The sequence below is a fragment of the Monodelphis domestica genome, chromosome 5 (genome assembly GCF_027887165.1).
Source record: "Monodelphis domestica isolate mMonDom1 chromosome 5, mMonDom1.pri, whole genome shotgun sequence".
Lineage (NCBI taxonomy): Eukaryota > Metazoa > Chordata > Mammalia > Didelphimorphia > Didelphidae > Monodelphis > Monodelphis domestica.
Window position 1 is genome coordinate 207,882,826 of NC_077231.1, and position 23,999 is coordinate 207,906,824.

The window sequence follows — 23,999 nt, forward strand, 5'->3', positions numbered from 1 at the left end:
AAGGCTCATCTTTGTGAGTTTAAATCCAGCCTCAGAAACTTAATCCTGTTGACCTCAGTTTCCTCATTTGTCAGATGATCTAGAGAAGGAAATGATGAACCTCTCCAGTATCTTGGCCAAGAAAACCCCAAATGGCCTCATGAAGAATTGGACATGACTGAATAATAACAATTCATTATTTTAATAAATTAATGATTTATTAAATAATGATCATCTAAAATCATTAATAAACTTGCTTTTCCTACAACAACCCTGAGGAGTAGATAATATAGTAATAATAGCTAGCATTGGCAATTGTGGCCATTATTGTCATTGCCACAGTAGTAGTAATAGTAATGGGTAGTAGTGGTGGTAGCAGCATTTGTATAGCATAAAACATTTTTTAAAAAAGTCTTACCTTCTATCTTAACATCAATCTTCTGTATTGGTTCTAAGACAGAAGAGCAGTAAGGGCTAGGCAATTGGGATTAAGTGACTTGCCCAGGATCGCACAGCTAGAAAGTGTCTGAGGTCAAATTTGAATCCAGGACCTCCCATTGCCAGGCTGCCTCTCTATCCATTGAGCCACCTGCCTACCCCAATATAGCATTTTAAGGTTGGAAAAGCACTTTACAAGTACCTAATTTTCTCTGAATCATCCAGGGAGGTGCTAATATTATCTTCAATTAATGATGAGGAAACTGAGTTGGGAGGGGGATTAAAGAACTTGCCCAGGGTCACACAGCAAGTAAGTGCATGAGGCTAGACTTCAAAAACACATTTCATATCCTTTCATATCCTAAATCTAGCTAACAAAGCTAGATATTCTATTTTATGGAGGAGGAAACTGAGCCCCAGGATTTGAAATGGTTTCCCCATAGTCATGGAGATAATTTAGTGGTAGAACAGGGACTTGAACCCAGGTCTTCTCATTCCAAATCTAGTGCTCTTTCTACTACTATCTGAATGATGGTTAAAATTCTTAAAATTCTCTGGAGACTGTGTGTTAGTTTATAATTATATATTAGTAAAGGTTAGAAAGAAAGATCACATGGTCACCTGGCTGTGGCCAATTTCTCTGTATGTCAGGCTTTGTTTGAAGACTCTCTAGCCCCCAAAAGAGCAAGTGCCAGCTCTGTCCTCTTTCTTGGACTTGACCTCAGTCTGGACCAGAGCCAATTCTTCTGGATGCCAGGAATCATGAGGCACTCGGGGCCAGCCTCTTCCAAGAGTCAGGGAGCCAAGAGACCTCTGGCATCCTCCGGTAGTAGGCATGGGCGCCCAATCAAAGGTGGGGCTGATATTGATCAAAATGGTCTTCAAATGGAAACGGGAAGGGAGATAATTTATGTTAAATTTGCATAGCAGTTATAATTATAAAAAGAAATTAGCAAGAAACTCCATCTACAGTTAATGGAGGTAGTATGGATTAAATAAGAAACAAGCATTGGCTCCATCCTTGGGTTTTATTCTATCTAGAAGATTACACACATGCCCACCTGCATGGGAGCATCTTTCCCAGTTGAGAATGATCCTATTCCATATTCCAGACTTGATTGTTAGAGCACGTGCATTTTATTTCTTAGTGTAACCCTGAGGTTTCAACAAGTTGAAGTCATTGGTAGAATCCATTGTGCAGCCATAATCAGAAATGAATGCCATTTGGAAATGAATCAAAACCATTTTTATAGTTCTTTAAGATCAACAAAGCACTTTTCTCTCAACCACTCTGTGTTTGGTAGGCAGTGCCTGTATTGTTACCCCATTGAGTGCAAGAGAAGACTTGGACTCCTGGTCCCACATTAAGAAAGAGGAAAAGTGGGTATGAATGTCTGACTCCTAATCTAATCTACTTTTTTAAAAAAATCATATCAGATCCACCTAAATTTATTAGGTGATAGTCTTCCAGTATAGTGAAGAGAGATTGCACTGAACCATATACTCACCCAGTTCTCCTTTTAATCAAGAGACCTATTTGCAGAACAGTCACTCAGATGTGAAGTAACCACATAGCCTGGGGCTGAGGAATGAGTTTCCCTGCCCAAAGCTAACTGACTAATGTGGGAACCAAACTCATGGCCTTGGTCTCATCAGCTGGGTCCCAATTAGTACAAATAATGAATTCTCTGAAGTGGTCACATTATTCGAATTTGGACTGCATGTTTCCATTGGGCTGGGACCAATTACTGTATTTTACATATGTTTATAACTTCAAATAGTACAAATTTGAATACATGGGATTCATTATTGTAATTGATCAGGACCTAATTCAATACATTTCAACATTTATTAGAGGCATTGTACTTGTCCCTGGAGATAGAGAATAAAAAAAAAATCCTTGTCCTCAAGGAGCTGACATTCTATTGGATAATGATAGTAATAATAATCACAATTTTGGTGATAATTACTTGTTGGTTGCCTTCATATCTGACTCTCTGTGACCCCATTTTGGGTTTTTTTGACAAAGATACTGAAGTGGTTTTCCTTCTCCAGCACATTTTACAGATGAGGAAACTGAGGCAAAGTTAAGTGACATCCAGGCTCACATAGCTAGGAAGGATCTGCAGTCATATTTGAACTCAGGTCATCCTGATTTCAGGCTGGATGCCCTATCCACTATGCCACCTAGCTGCCCTAATAATAGTATTTATATAGCGCTTTCATGTTTTCAGAGTATTTTATAGATATTGTTTCATTTGATCCTCAGAACAACTCTTTAAGTTAGATACTATTATTGTCTCTTATTTTATAGAGGAGGAAACTGAGACTGATAAATGTCTGAAGCAGGATTTGGACTCCAGGTCCAACACTCTTATCCACTGAACCATCTAATTTCATGGATACAATATGTAAAAATAAAAATTTTAAATTAAAACTAAAGTTAAAGATACTTTCAGGAAGAATAGAACAGTAACAATTTAGCACTATCAGAGGCCAACCACCTCATTTCATAGATGAGGAAACTGAGGCTTATGGGGGTTAATTACTTTTCTATAGGCACATGAGTGGTTGGGGCAGGATTCACACCCAGGTCTTCTTACTATCCATCTAGTGCTCTTCTCATCATAGCTATGATCTATTTTTTTTAACTCTTTCCCTCCCAATGACCATGAAAACCAAATAGTTATCACACAAATGCAGTGCCATTAAATGTGTGGCTTCTCATATCAGTGTAGGACTCTTTCAGGATTATCTAGTTTAGATTTTCAGCCAAATTCTTGGTTTCTAGCCACTCTGTCTCTAATCTACTTTCGGTGTTGGTCATCAAGTCAGCTACCACCTGCAGAGGTAGCATTTTTGGTGAACCTTGAAGGCAGCTAAAGATTCTAAGAGTTAGAGGTAAAGAACACATTCCAGGCATGGTAGGCTGACTAGGGAAAGGCACCAACCCAGCTAAATGTCTTAGCCAATAGAGCGGATGGCCCCTGGTGGTGCAGATTTTTTGTCAACCCTGCCTCCCCAGGAGCCAGTAATAGAAAACACATTTGCCCCAAGATAGCCTTGGAGGTTCAGAAAGCTATTCCATAGTAGCCAGTCCCTTCTGATCCATCTGTTTGGGAAGTAAAGTGTGAATGCAAATAATTGTATTCTCTTACCCCTTCACTTTTGCTTGGCCAACCAGGGCCAGCCAAAGAAGATAATTTTCAAACAGTGGAATCATCTGTGTTCCAGGGGCTCTTAGGGAAATCCTGATGATCTTCCCCATTTGTCTCCTGCTATTGTACTCTTGAAAACATTCCCAAAGAAACAGCACTAGATGCAGAGAAAATAAGAGGAGAGAAGAAAAATAATATTCTAAAGGCTGAACAATTCTCTCGTAATGGGTTGTGGCTCCATATGCCAGCTGGCCACAAGGTTGACTCCTTATAATATATACTTTGGGGAGGGCTCATATAATTCATGGGACCATTTATGTTGAATTGCAGCAATTTAATTGTTCTAAAATTGGCAAGGCCTTTCTGGGTTACTTAATGCTAACTGGCTTAGGCATCTCTATAGACAGTGTAGACAGCACAGTTTGAGTGTGGAAAAATTGGGTCATCCAATGATATTTTCAGTCAGTTCAAGAAATAAGGTATCATTTATCAGCAGGTGGTGACCTCATGGCCATCCTGATGTGACAGACCATGTAGTTGTCCAGCCTGATCCCTTCTTTACCAAATTTGCTTCAATATTCTTGGGGCATTCCATTTGTTGAGAATTAAAAAAAAAAACCACCACTACTTTGATATATTGGAATTCCTCATTTTCAGAGTTGCTGGCTGCCTAGAATGTTCTGTGAGGCCACCATCAGAGGATATTTCTCATCTTCCTCATGGAGGCAGAATTTTATAGCTAGATCTCAGCCATAATGGATGTCCAGAAAAATTATGACTTGGCTAAGGTCATAGGAATATAGATGTAAGAATTGGGAGAAATCTTAAGAGGCCATCTAGTCTAACTGCCTCATTTCATAGATGAGGAAACTGAGGTTCTTGGGGGTTACATTACTTTCCCATAGTCCCAAAGGTAGTAAATATTTGAGGGCAGGATTCAAACCCAGGTCTTCTGACCATTCATCTAATACTTTTTTCATACAGCCATCATCTATTCTGGGTTTTTTTTTTATTATTAACAGAGACTTTCCCTCCTAATGACCACAAGGACTAAATAGTTATCACACAAATTCATTGTACCATGTCATCAAAATTCATTTCTAAGATAGAGAGAGTTTTCCTAGAGAAATCAGATTTTAGAATATAAAGTTTTCCATTTCATTCCTTCCAGGATTGCCCAGAGCTACCTTGCCAACTTGCTGTGGGGAGGAATGGAGTGGGGCTTGGGAGAGAGACAGTGAGGCAGATAGAGGTCATTCATCCAATGAGCAAGCCTTCATTCCTGAGAAGGGGGAGGTTCCCAAGGAAACATCAAGACTGGTGCCTTATGTTTCTAATTACTGAGCATGGCTGGAGAGCAAAATCAGGCAACACTTTCTTTAGACTGATGGAAGCATTTAAATCAGAACTGAATGTCAGGACAAAAGGCTGTCAGTGTTTTCTAATTGTGTTGAGGGAGTGGTGAGGAGCCTCCAAAGGCTATGGGAGTTTGGGTTGTTTCAACTAAGCCCCTAATTCTCTACTTTTCTTATTCTTCATCTGCCTTCTCTGTCCCTAAATCACTCTTCCTTCCCATGAGATAAAGGGTGATAGTAGTAGAGCTGGGGTTGAGGTAGGAGGGCCTCAGAGATCATCTAGACTTAATCTCTTCATTTTACAGTGAGGGAAACTGAGACCTAGAGAGATAAAGTGACCTGCCCAAAGATCATACATTAAAACACTCAGTCCTAATCCTTCTCTACCTTTCTGTAGTGTTTGGATAGTTAAATATCTTTTCCTCCTGGATACTTTTCTCTACTCTGGGTTTTCATGAAACTACCATCTCTTCAATTTCCTTTGTTTGGTCACCATTCCCATCCTATGTCCTACCATGACTGTCTCCAAAGGCTTAGTCCTAAGCCGCCTTCTGACTTGACACACTTTCTTCAGGGAATCACATCAGCTCCTTTGAATTCATTTAGCAAATGCTCAGATGATTCCAGATCAATATACGCAACCCTGGATTCTCTCCTGAGTTTCAGTTCTGCCTCTCCAGTAGCCTGTTGGACATCTCCAATTGGATGGATCTTATCCAGATAACACAGAAAATCTTATCCCTTAAGGCACAGAGAGCACTAACTGCCCCTCTCTGCTGTGCATACCAGAGAGGAACTGATTTTATTCCAAGACACTCATATATATCATAGAAAAGTTAACCCTATAATATACTGGCAAAAAACTATTAATCTGTCCCAAAATCTAATTGATTGATTCATACAATCATGTAATGTTTTTTGAGCTGGCAGTAATTGAATGGCATTGCAGGGAACTAAAAATGATATAAAGAAGGCTTTCTGCACTCAGGGCAACTGACCAGGGGTGTCAATAATTATAATCTACTAGAGGAGACAAATTAGAGATAAGACGTGTCAACTTGGAAAAACACAGAACCACTAAAGTAGTCAATAAAACCAAATCTTTAATCAGGAAAAGAGACAAGTTCTTAATATTCGGTCACCACCCAGAGCCAAGCACTAAATACCACACAGAGTCAACACACTGGGGCTCTGGGGACAGGGACTTTGAAAGAATCACTGCCAAAGATGATTCTCTGAAGAATAATAGAACTTGAGAACCTATATACCTTTTGGGGAATGTAGTACAGCAAATGTACACTGACTGGTTGCCAGCAGGCTTGGGAGTGTAGCCAGGGGCTGGGGTATCAGGGAGTGGTCTACTACAATGGCTACAAAAAGGATGACTCCTTCACAGGTGTTGGTCTTCTTGGAAATGGATTTCTGATAACATTGGGGGAAACTTCTAAGACAAAAAGGGTCATTGAGGATTTGAGCATTTCGATCATTCCTATTCAGGACACTTAATGGACTCTTGGTGATCCCTTGTTCAGTCTAAGACAAGATTAGTTTGGGACTTCCCCGAACGGCAAATTCCCAAGGGACAAAGGCAAACTTGGGGTTTCCAGAAATGAAGCTGACACCTGTAAATACATAATTATAATATTTAAATTTCAGAAGTTTTTATAGACCATTTCCACAGGATGTCACATAACACACAATATCAACTTACCATGAAATTAGTGGTGTTTAGATTAAATCTGTGTCCTTTCCCTAAACCCCACAAATTCCAAGATTTCTATGTGCTTAGTCCAAGGAGAAAAGGTTATTAAACTTTTACTGGAGAATCACAGCTAAAAGACTTGCTCGAGAGGCTTATCTAGTCTTAGAATTTAAATATATGAGTTCTCAGTAATTTGTGACATTGAATTGAATTTACTCGTTTGATTTACATTCAATTATTTAACATATTTCTCAAATGTCTGGTCTGTCATATCATTGTAGTTCTATTTCAGGATTATCTAGTTTAGATTTTAAGCTAAATTCTTGATTTCTAGTCACTATGTCTCTAATTTGTTTATATGTGAGATTGAGCCCTGGGCATGGAGTCAGCAAGACCTGAGTTCAAATGCCATCTCAGATACTTACTAAAGCTATGCAATCTTGGGCAGTTTCTGTTTGCCTCAATTTCCTCATTTATAAAATGGGGAAAATAACAGCAACTGCCTCCCAGGGTTGTTAATGAGGATCAAAAGAGATAATTATAAAGCATTTAGCGCAGTGCTAGTGCTTTAGGTGTATGGGCTGTTACCATTAATATGACTATTGTTGTTCATTACTATGATAATAGAAAAGACCTGAATAAAAAATGACACAAAGATTACTAAATGAAGAGATCAAAGGAATAAAATGGTTTCGTTCTTTATCAACAGGGTGTACCTTTGGAGTTGTTTCTCAGTTAGGTGATTTTCTATTGGTATTGATCCGTCTCTACCCTTTCAACTAGCCCTACCCATCTCCCCCCTTGTAACCAATGTCAAGCATGAGTGAAATCCTAGGGTAGCAAGGCTCGACATACATGGCTCTCTAACCCAACTGGAAGCTGAACTCCATTGCAAAGCTGTGTTGAACTTGGAGTCAGAAAATAGAAAATCTGCTTCTGCCACCTTCTACCTGTGTGACTGTAGTCACGTCGTTGTGACTTCCTGAGCCTCAGTTTCCTCATTTAATAAAAATAAATATTTAATATTTAGTAACAGCTCCATCAGTCCTTGTATCTAGAACCCATTTCCATTTTATAGGATCATGGATTTATTGAGGCAGGGTGGCTTCTCGGTCCCTTCTGGGACTTGGAGCAAGCCAGATTTCTAATTTGAGATGTAATCCTGCTTCAGCCAGTCCTCAACTTCCTCTGCATCTGCAAAATATTCCATTCTGACTTGGGTCCACCCTATACTGGTAAGACTGGCCCTCCCATTCCAACTGGCCCTCCCACCCTGAAAAATGAATGTGATTGACCATGGTAAACAAAGGCCAGCTGGCTGAAAAGATTAGAGCAAGGCATTGCATGCATTAAGCAGGGGAGGGAACCTTGGCAGCTAGTTATTTGTATATAGTTCAAATCTCCTCTCCCATGTCCTAAGCTACTTAAAGGCAGAGAGGAACATGTGTGTGTTGAGAAGGGTCAAAAAACCTACATTCTATTCTAGGCTCCGCCACTTATTAGTTATATGGCCTTAGGAAGTTACCAGATTTCTCTGGGACTCAGTTTCTTCATCTGGAAAATGGACATATTTTTTATTTAGTTTATCTCCAGTATTTTTTTCTTCTAAACCTCTGTGTTCAAGTTATTTTAAAATCCAAATAATGTGTAGAGCCCTGGATTTAGTATCAGGAAGACCTGAGTGCAAATCCTATGCTAGCTTTGCCCCCAGCCCTAGCCCCTCTGCTTTCCCCTCTCTCTGTCCTCCTGCTTCTCTCAAAGATGCCCTAGTTCATCTCATTTCTATAGTAAGCACAACCTTAGACAACCCAGTGTCCCTACCATGCCATGAGGAGTCATGCCAGAAGGAGTATGTAAAAACATATTGCAAGGTTCCCAGCAAAGTGAAGGGGCTTCTTATCTCTTGGAGGGTTTGTGTAATCACAGGATTAGGGAACCTTACTGCAGCAGAGGGCTTGGAGGTTATCTGGGCTAACCTCTTGGGCAGAGAAGTCTCCTTTACAACATCCTGACAGATGGTTATCCATCCAGGCCTGACCCAAATATTTCTCCTGGTGGGGAAATGCAATAATTTATTGGGCAGCTCTAAGGCAATCAGGACTGGTTCCTGTTTAGACTCTTGTTTCTACCTTGGGAGACATGTGACTCAGTAGATATTTCCATGATTAGAGAAAGGAGAGAGGGAAGAGGAGGAGAGAAGAAGAGGGGAAGAGAGAAAAGAGAAAGGAGAGGAAAAAGAAAGGAAGAAATTTTACTCGTATACATTGAACCATACAAGATATTGTGATATTTATGCTTTTGATTGTAGATTATTGAGGTCCCTATCATCATGGCTTTCATTAAACTTCTTTGGGAAGAAAGGAAGGAAAGGAGGGAAGAAGTTGGGAAGGAGGGAAGAAAGGAAGAAGGAAAGAAGGAGGGAAGAAAGGGAAGAAGGAAGGGAGGGAGGAAGAGAAGGAAACAAGGAGGGAAGGGAGGAAGGAAATAAGAGAGAAGGAGGGAGGAAGGAAGGAAGTACATATATGCACATATATATATATGTATGTATATATATATATTAGATAGATAGATAGATAGATAGATAGATATCATGACTATTTATGAACTACATCTCTCAGAGTGGCTTGCCTATATTTAGTCCTTGTTTAATCAGTAATTTTTTTCCCCTCCATCTGACCACCTCTGCCCAGATTCCTGCCTTCTGAAGATGGGAAAAATCCCAAATTGTTTTCAGAATTTAAGGGCTCCATTGGCTCCTCCCTCAGCAGTTCTGGAGCATTTGCAATCACTACAGCTAGCAAAATTCCAGCCAATATCATGCATAACTTTCAAAAGCAGATCTAATGAAGAGATCACTAAAAGGAAGGCTGACTCTGCCTAATGGGCAAAACCCAGTGAGAACCCTGGAGCTGGATGCTGAAAAATACTTGAGATGAGATAACGAGGTGAAGGGGCAGAGTGGAGTTTATTAGAATTGAAGTGTCTTCAGAAGCACATTCTCCCAATGTTTCTCCTGTGCTTTTCTTTTTCACAAGGTTGGGGAGGGTGGGCTCATTCTTGAAGGAAAGAAAGCTTTGATGCAGAGACAAAAAGCGTAAATAAAGCTTGCTTGTTTCCCCACCTCTTTATTCTTTTATTATAAAAGATAATTCTGAGAAGTTTGGGGAGAAATAAAATGGGACATGCAGGTGATGTTAAAAAAAAACAATAATAAAAATGATAATTTTTAAAAAGAGAAGCAAAATATACATAGAGCATTGCTATTATTTTAAGAAGCCATCCAAAGTCACTTATTCTATGGGTCCTGCTAATCACAAGCTTCCCCCACCATTAGAATTATAGATTAGGGACCAGCTAGTTGGCTCAGTGGATAGATTCCAGGCCTGGAATTGGGAGGACCAGGGTTCAAATCTGGCCTCAGACACTCCAAAGCTGTGTGACCTTGGGCAACTCACTGAACCCCAACTTCCTAGCCCTTCCTACTCTTCTGTCATAAAATTGATACTAAGACAGAGGGTAAGGGTTTAAAAAAAAAAGGATCATGGGCCAGATATCAGGGAACAAGCACTTACCTTGTACCTGGCATTGGGGATAATATGATCACAGATATACAGCAGAAAGAGATTTTAGAGATCATCTAGTCTAATCCCCTTATTTTACAGATAAGAGAATTGAGGCATAGAGAGATTAAGTGACTTGTCCAAGCTCTTTTTCCTTAATATAAGGTAGAAGATGATGCAAACCCTGATCCTCTGAATCCAAATCCAGTGCTCTTTCCCCTGTTCTTGAATAGTCACTGTGATTTTACAAAGTCAAGATATTTAAAATACTCAGATCATAAGCATGAATGGTATGTGAGCAATGCCTTTGTCAGTGTGGCCGGTTCTCATGGCCTTCTTGTAAGGCAGACCTTCTATCATGCTTATGAAGAAACAGGCATAGTAAGTTAAATCTACAGAAAAAAGGGAAATTAGGAATCTCTATTTCCTAGCTTCCCTACCTAGTGTCTTTTTATAGATTTTGTTTCCTCTCTAAGGCAATTTCTCCCCCACAAATTGGATCCCATAAAGATTTATTATTGCATTGTTGATTTCAAAAGATGTGTGATTAGGCAATTTTGCATTTTTTTTTTAAAGAGGCACAACTTTTTGGAACAAGATGGCAAAGGCGAGGGTGAAACTCAAGTCAAACTGTATGTTAGCCTTCACATGTTTATTTGGTTTTGAGTCCCAAATGAACCATCCACTTCAGGAAAGAACAAAACTGTTTGATAAATTGAATTTTTTTAGAGTACAGAAGTTCATTTTTAGCAGGCACATTGAAAGTCTTGCCAAATTTGCTGTTCTCACTGAAAATATAGTTTTAATGAATATTTTGGAGCAGTTCACATTCTGTTAGCAAAGCTATCAAATTATTTTATAGACACTGATGAGTCAATAATAGGTTCATGTACTATGTGCAGGGCACCTACCCTAGGTGTGCAAACCCTGGGAAGTAGTAAAAGGCAGATACAACCCTGTCTATTTCACCAAAGGAAATGAATCATGGGAAATTAAAATGAAAATTATGCTGTTCATGTCAACAAAATCAACTTAATACATATTTATTGAATAAATTTAGTGAAGGCATATTTATATGGTTAATATATTAATACATTTTGTGTAGTTTGTAAATTACACATGATATATTTATATATACGTATTTAGTGGAGAAAATCAAAGCAAGATGCCACAATACAAAAAATAAAGGACCCAATCCCTGTCCTTAATATGAAGTAAAACTTAAACATATGAAAAGGTAACTCAGAGTTCAAATGAATGGCAGAAGAGAAATCAAAAGACAAGGCAGAATTAATTACCAAATGGTTTTGCACAGGTGAAAATAAATGCTGTGTGAGATCAGAGAATGAAGAAATCACTTGAAGTTGGTCATGTCCCAAAGGAGAGGAGACAAGCTAGGTCTTTGAATTTAGACTGGCAGAATTGTTTGGGGTGGGGGAAGGAAAGAGAAGAGGTACACCTCTGGGGTGAACTGGTGTGAGCAAAAGCTTAGAGGAAGAAATGCACAAAGCTTGTGTTTGTTCCTGCATGTAGCATGTTTTTTAGAGAAACTCACCCACTACTCTAGTTCTTGAAAAGATTTAATATTTTTTCAGTTTACACAGCATTCCATTCATGAGGGAATATACACAACAAGCTTCTTACAATAATGAGATTGAAAATCTTAAATATGACCCCTTATCTAACAAAAATATTGAAGAAATGGAATAGATGTCAATATATTGAGCTTAAATGCATAAATAATCAAATACATAGAAACCTGTAATTAGTTTGGAGAAGTAATGCTGAGTTTCCTGTGAAGATCGGTGTAGCAGGGACACTTAAATTGTCTGTGTCTGTGAATTTAAGATCTTACCAAGCCTGCCAGCAGTTTGAAGTCCAGGTATCCCTTTCATGCTGTGACTTTCCCCATCATGGTTTTGATATATCATGAATCAGCATAAGAAATTAAATAGGAGTTTTGTGGGAGTTTTGCAGAAGCTGCAGACAACACAGAAAGGCCAGCAGATGACACAGAAAATGTTTAGAAACTCAGAAATGTATATATTGTATAATAACATATTTTATCTTTTTTTTTAAGCCTTTACCTGTTCAGTACCTAGTAAATGTTAAGGATTAAATGTGTGTTGAATTGAATAGAACAAGGAGAGTGTTTAGACTTTGAAAGAATCAGGAACATTTCTAGTAGAAAGACACAATGGAAAGAGCAGTAGATTTACAGTCAGGGGACCTGGGTGCAGATCCAGCCCCTGACACTGTGAGACATTGGGAAAATCATTTCAATTCTCTGACCTTTACTTTACTCATATATAGAATGAGGATGTTGGATGAAATGGCCTTAGAGTTCTAGATCATTGGACCTCTGAGTCCTAACTCTGCTGCTTATGACCTGGATGATGTTGGATGAGTCTTTTTCTCCTTAAATTTTATTCTTTCTGTGAGACAGGAGGTCAGAAAAAAAGATGTTCAGAGACAATAAAGAAGCTCTTTCCTGAATGGGTATTTATTTTCTCTTTAAAGTTAGAGGCAAGAACCATTTTGGGTTGTAGTTGTAGAGGAGGGGAGAGGAGAGTTAGTGGTTAGTGAATTGAAATGAGTAGAAACTATCAAAATAATAGTTGAAGGGAGCAGTTAGGTGGCTCAGTGGTTTGAGAGCCAGGACTAGAGACTTGAGGTCCTGTGTTCAAATTTGGCCTCTGTCACTTCCTAGTTGTGTGTCCCTGGACAAGTCATGTAACCCTCATTGCCTAGCCCTATTGATTCTAAGACAGAAGGTAAGTTGTTTTTTTTTTTAAAGGAACAGTAGTTATAGAAAGTATATTAGGAAACCAAGCAGGAATAAATAAATAGATTGCATATAGTGGTCACATTCAAAAGTATGAGAAATTTGTAATGTGAGATTTCAGCAAGATCAGAGACTTTTCTTTAGCTGTACTCTGAGGTTTCACAACAAAAGCAAACAAACTAACTAACAGGTAGAGAGGCAGTAGGGGTGATCACCCCCTGCCCTCCCAACAAAAAGAGTGATGGATTGGCATGGTGGACCTGGAAGAAGGTTTAAGAGGACAAGGTTGACTACTGCATTAATGAAAGCCATTTCTCCATCTGTAAAAGGGGAGATTATATTATTTGCCTTACCTGTCTCATGGGGTTGGTATGAGGAAAAATGTTTTGCAAACTTTAAAGCACTCTAGAAAAGTAAATAATAGTTATTGTTGTTATTGTTAGTGGCTAACCATAAATTGTGGTCTCTGCAGAGTCAAGCATGGCCAAGAAGGGGTTGTATGAATGAGAAGAAAATTACTATGAAAGCAGAGCAGTGTGTGTGTGTGTGTGTGTGTGTGTGTGTGTGTGTGTGTGTGTGTGTCAGTGTCAGAGACAGACAGACAGACAGACAAAGACATAAAGACAGAGAGGGAGGGAGGTTATCTTTTGCTTTCAAACAAAGAGCGAGAGAGGAGTTTTCTTTTTAGCTTTTTCTTCACAGGAAAGGGGAAGTAGAAGGAGATAGAAAGTGATGTTTGTGGAAAAGAGAAATCTCCAAAGTTCAGGATCCTGGAGTAGGAGGACAATGGTGATCCAGTCTCAAGGATGGCCACTTTCTAATTTATGGTTAATGCAGAATAAAAATGGATCTTTGCCATCTAGGAAGTAGAGAAAATAATGGTAGAAGAGTAAGAGCAGGCCACCAGTGTGGGTGGTGAAGACAATGGGGAGAATGATGAAGTCACCAAAGAATATGGCAGTGGGTCTGGGAGAGCAGTAAAAAATGTACATTCAGAGAGGCTAGTATAGATGAATGGGAGGGGAGAACTACAAATTACGAGAACCAGAGGGAAGAGGTGTTTGGCACATCTGAAGTTGACAATGGGGACTGTAGTACAAGCCAACACACTCTCTATTTATAAAGTTTGAGGGAGCGGGAGAAGAAGCCTCCTGAGAGAAGGCAATGGGGGTCAGAGTGTCTAGAGAAAAGCGCTGTTTTTATTAAGTCAAGGGAAGAGGAGGAAAGGAAGAGGAAGTGATAAAAAGAGGGAAATTGGTTAAAAGTTTGCCACCAAAAGGACAGAGTCCATTTTATGTGACACAATGTCAGAAGGTAGTAACAAGTGGCAATACATATGAAAATAAATTTTTAAAAAATCGTTAAGTGCTTACTATATGCAGTGTTGTACCAAGCACTGTTGATACAAACAGAGAAGATGGCCTCTTGTCTCAAGGAGCTTGTATTTATATAGGAGGCAAAGGTTATAGCCTCTGCCAAGGTCATTTTTAGGCCATGGGGTTATTAGATCATAAATTTAGATCTGGAGGGATATATTAGAAGTGATCAGGTCCAAACCCTTCATTTTGCAGATGAGAAAACTGAGGCTAAGAGATACTAAGGACTCACGTAGGGTAACAAAGCTAGTAAATGTCTGAGGCAGGATGTCACATGTCTACAAGGGTTGTATCCTAGACATTGGCAACTGGGCTATAAGCAGATCCAATAGACAGGGTCAGAGGGGGAACTACTGTTTCCAAGGCTCTCGGATTTATCTGCCCATTGAGGTTGGTGTTGGTGGTGGCTGAATGGAGGGTCTCTTCCCCACTCTAGGTTGCCTGTAATGATGGCTGCCAGTGATGATGAAATTGGGTGAATATTCACAAGATTCAATTCAAGAAAAATTTATTAAGCGCCTACAATAACAGCGAATTGTGTTTGTAGGGGAAATAAAAAAGGTCATTAAGACATGATGAAACAATCTGGTTAGATATAAGATACACAAATAACTAAGATGAATGCATAGGGGAAAGTAATGTGCTTTTCTCTAGGAATGTGGGTTTATTCCTGAATGGAATTAGAAAAGGTTTTCATAAAGGAGTTAGAATTAACTCTATTTTTAAGAATGGTCAAGAAATTCAGTTGTTAACAATAGAGAGGAAAGGGATTCAGGCATAGGAATCTTGCATTAACAAATGTCCAGAGACAGGAACGTAAAAAAGCCTATGTGGGAAATAGTGAGCAGTCAATGATGGGAGGTAGAAGGAAGTAATGCTGCAAAGGTAACATGACTGTTGTTCAGTTGTTTCATTTGTGTCTGACTCTTTGTGACCCCATTTGGTTTTCTCGGCAAAGATACTGGAGTAGTTTGTCATTTCCTTCTTCAGTTCATTTTATGAATGAGAAAACTGAGGGGGAAACAGGTTTAAGTGACTTGTTCAGGATCATATAGCTAATAACTGCATGAGGTCAGATTTGAACTCAGGCTGGTTTGTCTTCCTGACTCCTTGCCTGGCACTCTGTCCACTGTGTCACCTAGCTATTCAAGGTATTATTGGACTATGAAAAACCTTGATTGCCCAGCTAAGGAATTTGGACTTCACTTGATAGGCAATAGGGAGCCACTGAAAGATTTTCAGCAGAGGAGTGATGCAGCTAATCCTTTGTGTAGTGAAGATTTGGTAGTAAATGGGTAGCACTTGGAGGTATGGTTTGGAGAGAGGAGAGACAGAGGCACAAAGGTGCTAGGAATCTGTGGGGATAGTCTAGGCAATTGGTAATGAAGGTAATGAAGGATTTACTGGAGCTCTGACAGGGGGAATAGAAGAATAAGTAAGGTGATTCAGGTAAGGAACCTCCATGGTGAACAATTTGTCCTCTAAGTGATGTGTGTGGGTAATGAGGATAAGGAAAGAATTGAAGTATATATATGGTAGAAGCAAGAAACAGGAAGAACTGAGAAGATGGGTTAAAATTTCCAGTGTACCAGATGGAACCAAAGAGAAAAAGATCAGATTTACTGGGACAAGGGGAAGGAACTTATGAATAAACACTGAGATAAACACATAGATGTAACGTTCCAAAGTAATGTTTGTGTGGTAGACCTTCAACCAGAGCTGTGTTCAAGAGAAACCAAATGCAGTGATAGGATATTCCATATCTAAAGAGGTTCTGTGACTCAGAGGCTCTAACTATCCCTTCATGACCACTGACTTGTGTGGTCCAAGTGGTCCAGTGATAATCTTCGTGGCTATATTTCTGTGGCTTGCCAAGCCAACTAAAATATAGTGCTCTTCACCATTGTTGCTGTTTTTTAAAGACACCATCACAACTGAATTAAATTTAGTTAAATGGCAGCATGATCAACCCCATTCATTTGTCAAAATAAGCCAAATGTCCAGTTTAGTTATTTTACTGGGAAATGATTTGAGAAGCCCTTCAAGAGAGCTGCCTCCAGGTGTTTGAAGGACCATCTTATGGAAGAGAGCCTAGACTTGTTTCACTTGGCCTCCTAAATAGGAAGGCTAAGAACAGTTATGGGGAAGTTGTAGAGAAAGCAGATTTCAGTTTGATGTAGGGGAAATCTTTCAAACAATCAGATCTCACTGGAAGTGGAATCAGCTGACTAGGAGATAGTGGGTTAGCCATCACTAGAGATCTTTAAGTAAAGACTGGGTGATTGCTTATCGGGGATATTGTGGAGAGCATTCTTAGTCATGTGTAGGCTGAACTAGAGGATGTCAATAACTCTGAGATTTCATAGTTCTTATAGTTACCCCATGCCCAAAGTCCAAATAAGTGAGTTTATTTACCTAGGCTTTGCTTCTATTTCTTACTTGTTGAATATGATCTGAGCATGTCAGAACGTATTCATTTGGAGCCATTGCTAATTCTCCACCCTCATCAGATATCATTATTTGCCTATATCCAATTCCAGAATTTAATCCCATTCTTCTGGTTTGTGGTATTGCTATTCAAGAATTCTAAGAAAGCCAAGAAAGATACTAGGGATAGAAAGATGAAAAAAATGAGTCTTTGCTCTTGGTCAAATAGTTTTATCGATTCTTGTTGGCACTTGGTCTATGAGATTCAAAGTATCACTACTCTTTGAAATGACCTTCAATTGGTGAAGCAATGTCCATAGTTCTGCAACCATTCTTTATCCTTACACTCCAGAGGCTCTTCTATAAAGGTGACCATCACAAACCCAGAGGTGAAAATTTTCTGGGTTTTAAGGAATATAATGGCGAGGGTCAAATGAAATTAAAATCCTGGCCCTAAATTCAGAGGGTCTCTGTCACTTTCATAAGCATATCAGGAATAGGGTTGGCAATAGAAATTTTGAGGGTGGGGTGGAAAAAAAGAAGTATTAGAGAAAAATACTAAAATTTAAAATCTATGACAGATTTATTACACAATCCTAGAAAAAATATGTTGTCATTAAGGATATATTCGTTTGAGGAAAATGACATGCAAAAACTTAAATAGAATAAATATAAACAAATACACACTTAGCATCACAAAAATGTTCTTTGCTTTACAAAGGGAATCATTTTTAAGTAGCAATCTCTCTTAATACATACAATTGAATTTCAGCATTCAGATATTCCCAAAGCCTTTTCAGTAACACACTTATTGAGTAAATTAAGGTATACTTTGCATGTACATTATATTTTTCTGATATGTCCATCTGATATTCAGAGTTTGCATTGTTCAGGAAAACATCAGAAAGACTGACTTTCTAGTTTTTCATTGGTTCAAAGATTATTCCCTACCCAATCATCATACCATTCTCTCCTGCTTCCTCTACCCCCATCCCCCAGCGTTATTGGAAAGAAGCCAACACTGGCTGGGGGTAAGAGAGGAAATGAGGGATTACTAGCTGGGGCACGGAAGCTGCTGCTCTTAAAACAGAGAAGGGGGGCAGGGAGAGAAAAAAATAATATTTAAAAGCCTCCCCAGGCAGGGCCCCCCATCTATGGGAACTGTGCCAGAGAACTTTAATGTAGCTTTGGAAAAGAGAGCAGGGATTAAGGTAGCTCCCAACCCAGAGTCAGATACTATGGAAAGTTTTGCTCTTAGACCCTCAAGTCCTTACATACGTACATGCTTTCTCTCTAACTCTCTCTCTCTCTCTCTCTCTCTCTCTCTCTCTCTCTCTCACTTTCTCTCACTCTTTCTCTCTCTCACCCGCCCCAGAGAATGCAACACAAAACAAAATATATCCAAAGACTGACATCCATACACAATTATTTCAATATTAGCCTTCCCTTCCCAGCAGACCCATCCCACACACATACATTGAACCACATTCCAGATGGACAAAAACACATTCTGATTCCCAAACCCAATAAATATACACATGTGTTTAAGCATGTATATGTATACCAATATGTGGGTCTGTGTGTGTATATCTACTTGTCTTTCTTTCTCTGTTTTGTGTGCTTCTTTCTTTGTTTCTGTTTGTCACTTATACCCCATCCTTGTCTCATTCTCCCTTTCTCCTACACTTTAAATGCTCCTAAGTACATGAATCTCAATGAGTAGGTGACCACTAGCTAAGTTACAAAATAATTTACTTGGTAGGGAAGTGGTGAAAGGGATGGGGAGTGGGCAAAAAGTTCAATATGGGCAGAGGGGAAAGGGAAGAGCAAGAGAGAGTGGCCATGAGGTACCTCAATCAAAAAAGATCCCCAGATCTCTCTATATTAGCTTTACAAGATAATACCAGGCATCCTGAGGCATAAATGTATCCTTTGTCTGCCTGTGGCCATTTCTGGGTGACTTGTTAGCACCTCCATCAGAGGACAGGCAGAAGAAATAACAAAAATACAAACTCTAATTATGCTGCTCTCCAGTGACCAAAATGACTCATTTAAAGTTGGATGGGGAAGAAAGCAAAACTTAGTGGCTTGGATGATTTCCTTCCTCCAAGCTACCCAGAAATCACAAAATTTGTCATTGTCAAACAGAAATGGATTTCTATCTTTATCCCATTTCTGCTTGTGGTTGATCTATCTATTTGGAACTTTACACAGACTAGAAGACTCTTTCCATGAAGAAAAGCAAATAGATGGCTCTCTGTGCCTAGAATTCTCATCTCTCTCTCCCTTAAGTCTGGGGCATTAGAGAAAAGCACAGCAACCTCCTCCCGCCTCCATCCCAAGACAACAGACTTATAGTAGGATATGGGAGGTAGAGCCTGGGACTATCTATCTAATCTCATTGCACTTCCTGCCCTCTTCTGTATTCATAGGACTATGGGGGCAACATGCTGGGAAATGCAGTGGCAAACTGGGACTCCCGAAGCTGGCCTTTCTGCCTGTTTCTCTAACCATTAAAAACTTATAGAAATACATAATTATGCAATCACATATATATATAATATCTACATAAGCATCTGCATATACTTATGTATGTATGTATGTATATGTGTCTGTCTACACCTATATCTAATTTATAAATTTAGATATAAAATTTAATTTTAAATTTAAATTCTAAATATATATATTTGGGGTTTTTTTTACCCTCATCTTCTGTCTTAGATTCTAGATTACATATTGTCTCTAATGCAAAAGAATGGTAAGGGTTAAGACAATTATGGTTAAATGACTTGCCCAGGGTCACACAGCTAGGGCTATGTTATATATATATATGTATATATATATATTCATGTGTATATATGCATATATATACATACACCTACATATATATTCATATGCACATAGATCTTTTTTTCATGGTTCCATGATTCATGTTGTCTCCCTCCCCTCTCCCCCCCCCCTTCAGTTGCAGGCAATTCCACTGATTTTTAAAAAATGTATTTATATATATTTATATTTTATGTATTTATTTATACATATTTTTATATTTGCATTTATATATATAAAAGGAATTCATTATGAAATAAAAGGAGAGTATTCTACAGAACAGTATTTGGAGTCAGCAAATCTGGGTTTGAATCTCAGACTTTAAGGTGGAAAGACCTGGGTTCAAATCCCACTTCAGACACTTATTAGCTATGTGACCATGGCCAAGTCACTGAACCTCTTTGTGCCTTGGTTTTCTCCTATGTGAAATGCAGGAGATAAAACTAAATGGTCTCTAGGATTCTTTCCAGCTTTAAATCTATGATTATCCCTGATTTGCCAATTCCTACCTATGGGATTCTGGGAGAAGTCACCTATTCCCCTCTTTGGGCCTTAGTTTCCTCTTCAGTAAAGCAAGGGAATCAGTTGAAATAATCTCTATAAAGTCACTTTAGTCACTAAATTCTATAAGGCTAAGATCCTAAGACTGAGCTTCAAGCTAACAATTTCAAGGTTTAAAAGATTAATAAAGAGAATAGAAAAATTAGCCTGTAGGATTTGAAAGTAGGAGAGCAGGAACAGAACATAAACTTTGATTTGTTTGTACATGGGAATGTTTTTTTTTTTTTAATTAAAAATAATTTTTAAAAATAGTCATTTTACTATTCCTAAGAGAAATTCCTGACCTGGACCAGCATGAAGTTTCAGCTTTTTCCTCTTTAAAAAGGTGCTGCCATGAGGTAGGGACTGTAGATTTTACACAGCTCCCCATTTTTTTTATGCAGGGCAAATGGCTTGTCTCATGTGCGCAGAAAGGGCTGGAAAATATTTTTTTGTGATCAGAGTGTAGCGGAGAAGTCTGGGATTCCAGAGGAAGTGGAGGCCTCCCGCTCCACACAGGAAACAATCTTCAAGCAGGCCTTAAATGCCAGATTCCAGGCCGAGTTTAACTAACCACTGACAGCTCTGTAAACAAAGCTAGGACAAAAAGAGCCCAGCTTTCCCTTTTCTGGTAGTCATTTTGGGTTTGGGGGCTGCAGGGGAATTCTGGAATACTTGACTCCATGGCATAGAGAGCCAGGGGGAGAGGGCTTCACATTGGAAGAACTGGAAAGGGGAGACCTTGCCTGGAACCAACCCCCCAAGGAGGAGGTAGGAGAAAGTAAAATAGGTGGATTACATTTTTAAAAAGAAAAAAAAGAGCTGGGATTTTTTATCCCCAGGGTAACTTGTCCTTAACTTGATTATTTTAAAATGTGCTGCTGTTTAGTATGTTTATTTGTGATTTCTTTGTTGTGAATCTTACTATCAATGCTGATATAATTTTATAATATGCAGTACACCATTTAATTTCTGTCTGTCTGTTTGCCTGTCTGTCTGTCTGTCTGTCTGTCTGTCTGTCTGTCTCTCTCTCTCTCTCTCTCTCTCTCCCTCTCTCCCTCCCTCTCTCCCTCCCTCCCTCCCTTCCCCTCTCTCTCCCTCCTCCTTCCTCCTTTCCTCCCTTTCTCTTCTCCCTTTCTCCCTCTATTCTCTTTCCTGACCCCCCCAAACCCCCAGTCCTATATGTCCATCCTTCCCTACTTGCCCCTTTTTACTTTTCTCTCCCTTGTCCTATTGTCTCGGTTCACCTCTTCTTTTAGCTTTTCCTTATGGGAACAGAAAATTGCACAGAGCAAAGCCATTCCCCAGCTCTCCAGTGACTCCACAAATGTTTCAAGTAGACAAAGCTATCTTTCTCTTGAGTTTCTGGATCCTTTTTTAAGTGGGGGAAGGGCTCCACTAAACCTGGGACCTTATTTCTTTGCAGCTCTGAACCGTTAACTGACACTGACTTTAACATATGCTGGCAATCTTGCTAGTAAACTTCACTCAGAAACCGATGGGTTCCCTGCCAGTCCTCAGACACTCCTCTTCTTAATGGGATAGGAAAATAATGAAAAGAAATAAAACTAGCAAAGGAGACCAAGTTTATGTGGGCTAGTGCTACCCTGGGTCCCATTTGAGGTTGGAATCTTTTCCTTTGCAGAACCAGACCTTATCTGGCCTCCCCAAATCTGAACGTACGCCATGGATGATTTTGAGCGCCGCAGAGAACTTAGAAGGCAAAAACGTGAGGAAATGCGCCTCGAAGCAGAGAGGTAAGAACTGAGGCTTAGAAATATTAATACGGTGTGTGAGTAACGATATTGGGGGTTGTTGAGCACTGGGGCTCGGGGGGGAGGGGGGAGCAAGGCTTGGGAGTCTTCTCCAATCTCCCCAAACCCAACCCTGTGGGATGATCTCCCTTTGTACTCTTTCCAGAAGCACTCTGAGCTCTGTGTGAATGCTTGCTTCAAAGTTATTCTGCAGGTTGAGGATTCAGAGAGGGGGAGAAGCTTAGAAGAGATACAAGGACCAGAAGGGGTATTTTGGGTAACAGAGGAACACAGAATTGCATAAATGCTTGGAAAGAGCTTATATGTTGGAATGACAGAACAACGAGAAAGCCTGGAAATGAGAGCCTTGAGGAAACAACACAGAAATGCTCTGACTAGCTGATGAACAAGGATCTCCCCTAGTCAGAGGGTATGAGGGCTTTTTTCTTTATTCTCATTGGAAAAGAATGTCTATTCTGTCCTTCACAAATCTTCCAGGTTAGCAGCTGGAAGAGAAGATTATGCATCTGAGTTTTATTCAAAGAAATCTATAAAGTGATGACTTTCAGAATCATCACTATATCATGCACACATTTTAATACATATTATGTACATATACATACATTCATATGTATATTCGTATGTGTTTATGTAGATACACATATTAAAAATTTTGTATTGTTGTCTGAGAAGCAAAGGTATCAGGTAGAAGTAAATATTAGTTTGGTCTGAACTCAACTAATTATTCTGTTCAGAAGAATAGAATAGATATTCAAAAAATAACAACAAAAGATCTGATTCCTTAAATGTCATGTTATTTCCCACAGTACCTTGTGAAACAGTCTGTCAATAAGTATTCAAGTTCTTATTTACAGATGAGAAACTAGAGATTAGGGTTTATTCAGGGTCTGACCATGAGGCAGTGACAGAGTAGGGACCAAAGGATGCAATGGTCATGAGAAGAAGCATTTATTGAGACACAGTACATGACGAGCATTGTATAGGATGGGGAAACACAAGATATAATCTCGATTCTACCCCTTAAGGTATTTACATCATGGTTGGTTTACCCTTAAAAAGTAAACTCTTGTGGGAGTAGGGATAAATAATTCTGGGAGGGAGTCATGATCCAGTAGTGAAATTAGTCAGGGGAAGCTGATTGGAGAAGGCGGAGGACCATAAAAGAAGTGGGCATGGACTGCTGGGGAGAAGAGAAAAGGGCTATCCAGTGGAAAATAGCCCACAGAAAAAAGTAACGAAGAGAGAAAAAAGAAAGATGTTCAAGTATATAAGAAATCAGCCTGGAAAGTACTAACAAATAGAGTCTGAAAAGTATTATACAAAGGATAGTGGTCGTATGAACCAGCTGATAGAGGACCCAGACTGCTACTTTGGGGAGCTCAGATTTTATTTGAAAAACAGCTGGCATGTACTTTATGCTCTTGAGCAGGAAATGTTTCTTTCAGATAAATCCTGGCAGTATTTGGGAAAGGGATGAACTAGCATAAGGACAGGTTAGATATTTCAGCTCTAAGGCTGTTGGTAACAGGCATCATATAATGAGGATCAGGAACCATGAAAATGAAAAAGGATATGATCCAAGAGACATTGTAGAAGAACAATCAATAAACCTTTGTAGTTAGATAGATTTATGGGGGCAAAAAAAATAAAAGATGAAAAAAATTGCAAATTTACTAGTCTAGAAAATGGATAATGCCACTGACAAAAAAAAAGTGGGTAATGGATGTAGTATTTAAGGAGCTGAAAGGAAATAATGATTTTGGTTTTCAAGATGTTAAATTTCAGGTAGTCAAAATGTCTCTGAATGAAAGTTTGGTGTAGGAATTTTATACTGGAAGATTTCCAATTTTGTATACAAAGAGGCAAGAATCAGAAATGTCAATCTGGGAATCTTTAACATAAAGGTTGTATTGGGAGAGTGGGAAGGTAGATGGCTCAGTGGATTGAGAACCATATCTAGAGATGAGAAGTCTTGGGCTCAAATCTAGCCTCAGACAATTCCTAGCTATGTGTCCCTGGGCAAATCACCAAAGCCCATTGCTTAGCCTTTACCACTCTTCTGCCTTGGAACTAATATA

The 23,999-nt window shown here is 39.2% G+C and overlaps 1 protein-coding gene across 9 annotated transcripts in view; it reads left to right on the plus strand.

Annotated features, from left to right (window-relative positions):
- The window catches only part of CALD1 (caldesmon 1), a 260,493-nt gene that overhangs the window by 108,886 nt on the left and 127,608 nt on the right, over positions 1–23,999 (plus strand). For 7 of the 9 annotated variants that reach the window (XM_007504345.3, XM_001367358.5, XM_007504351.3 and 4 more), the window contains one exon: positions 21,792–21,903. In XM_007504345.3, the coding sequence (XP_007504407.2) occupies positions 21,833–21,903 (71 nt within the window). In that variant the 5' untranslated portion in view covers positions 21,792–21,832. Of the gene's footprint in view, positions 1–20,652; positions 20,918–21,791; positions 21,904–23,999 lie in introns of those variants that run through there. The other 2 variants (XM_007504347.3, XM_056799728.1) reach the window with 2 other exon arrangements.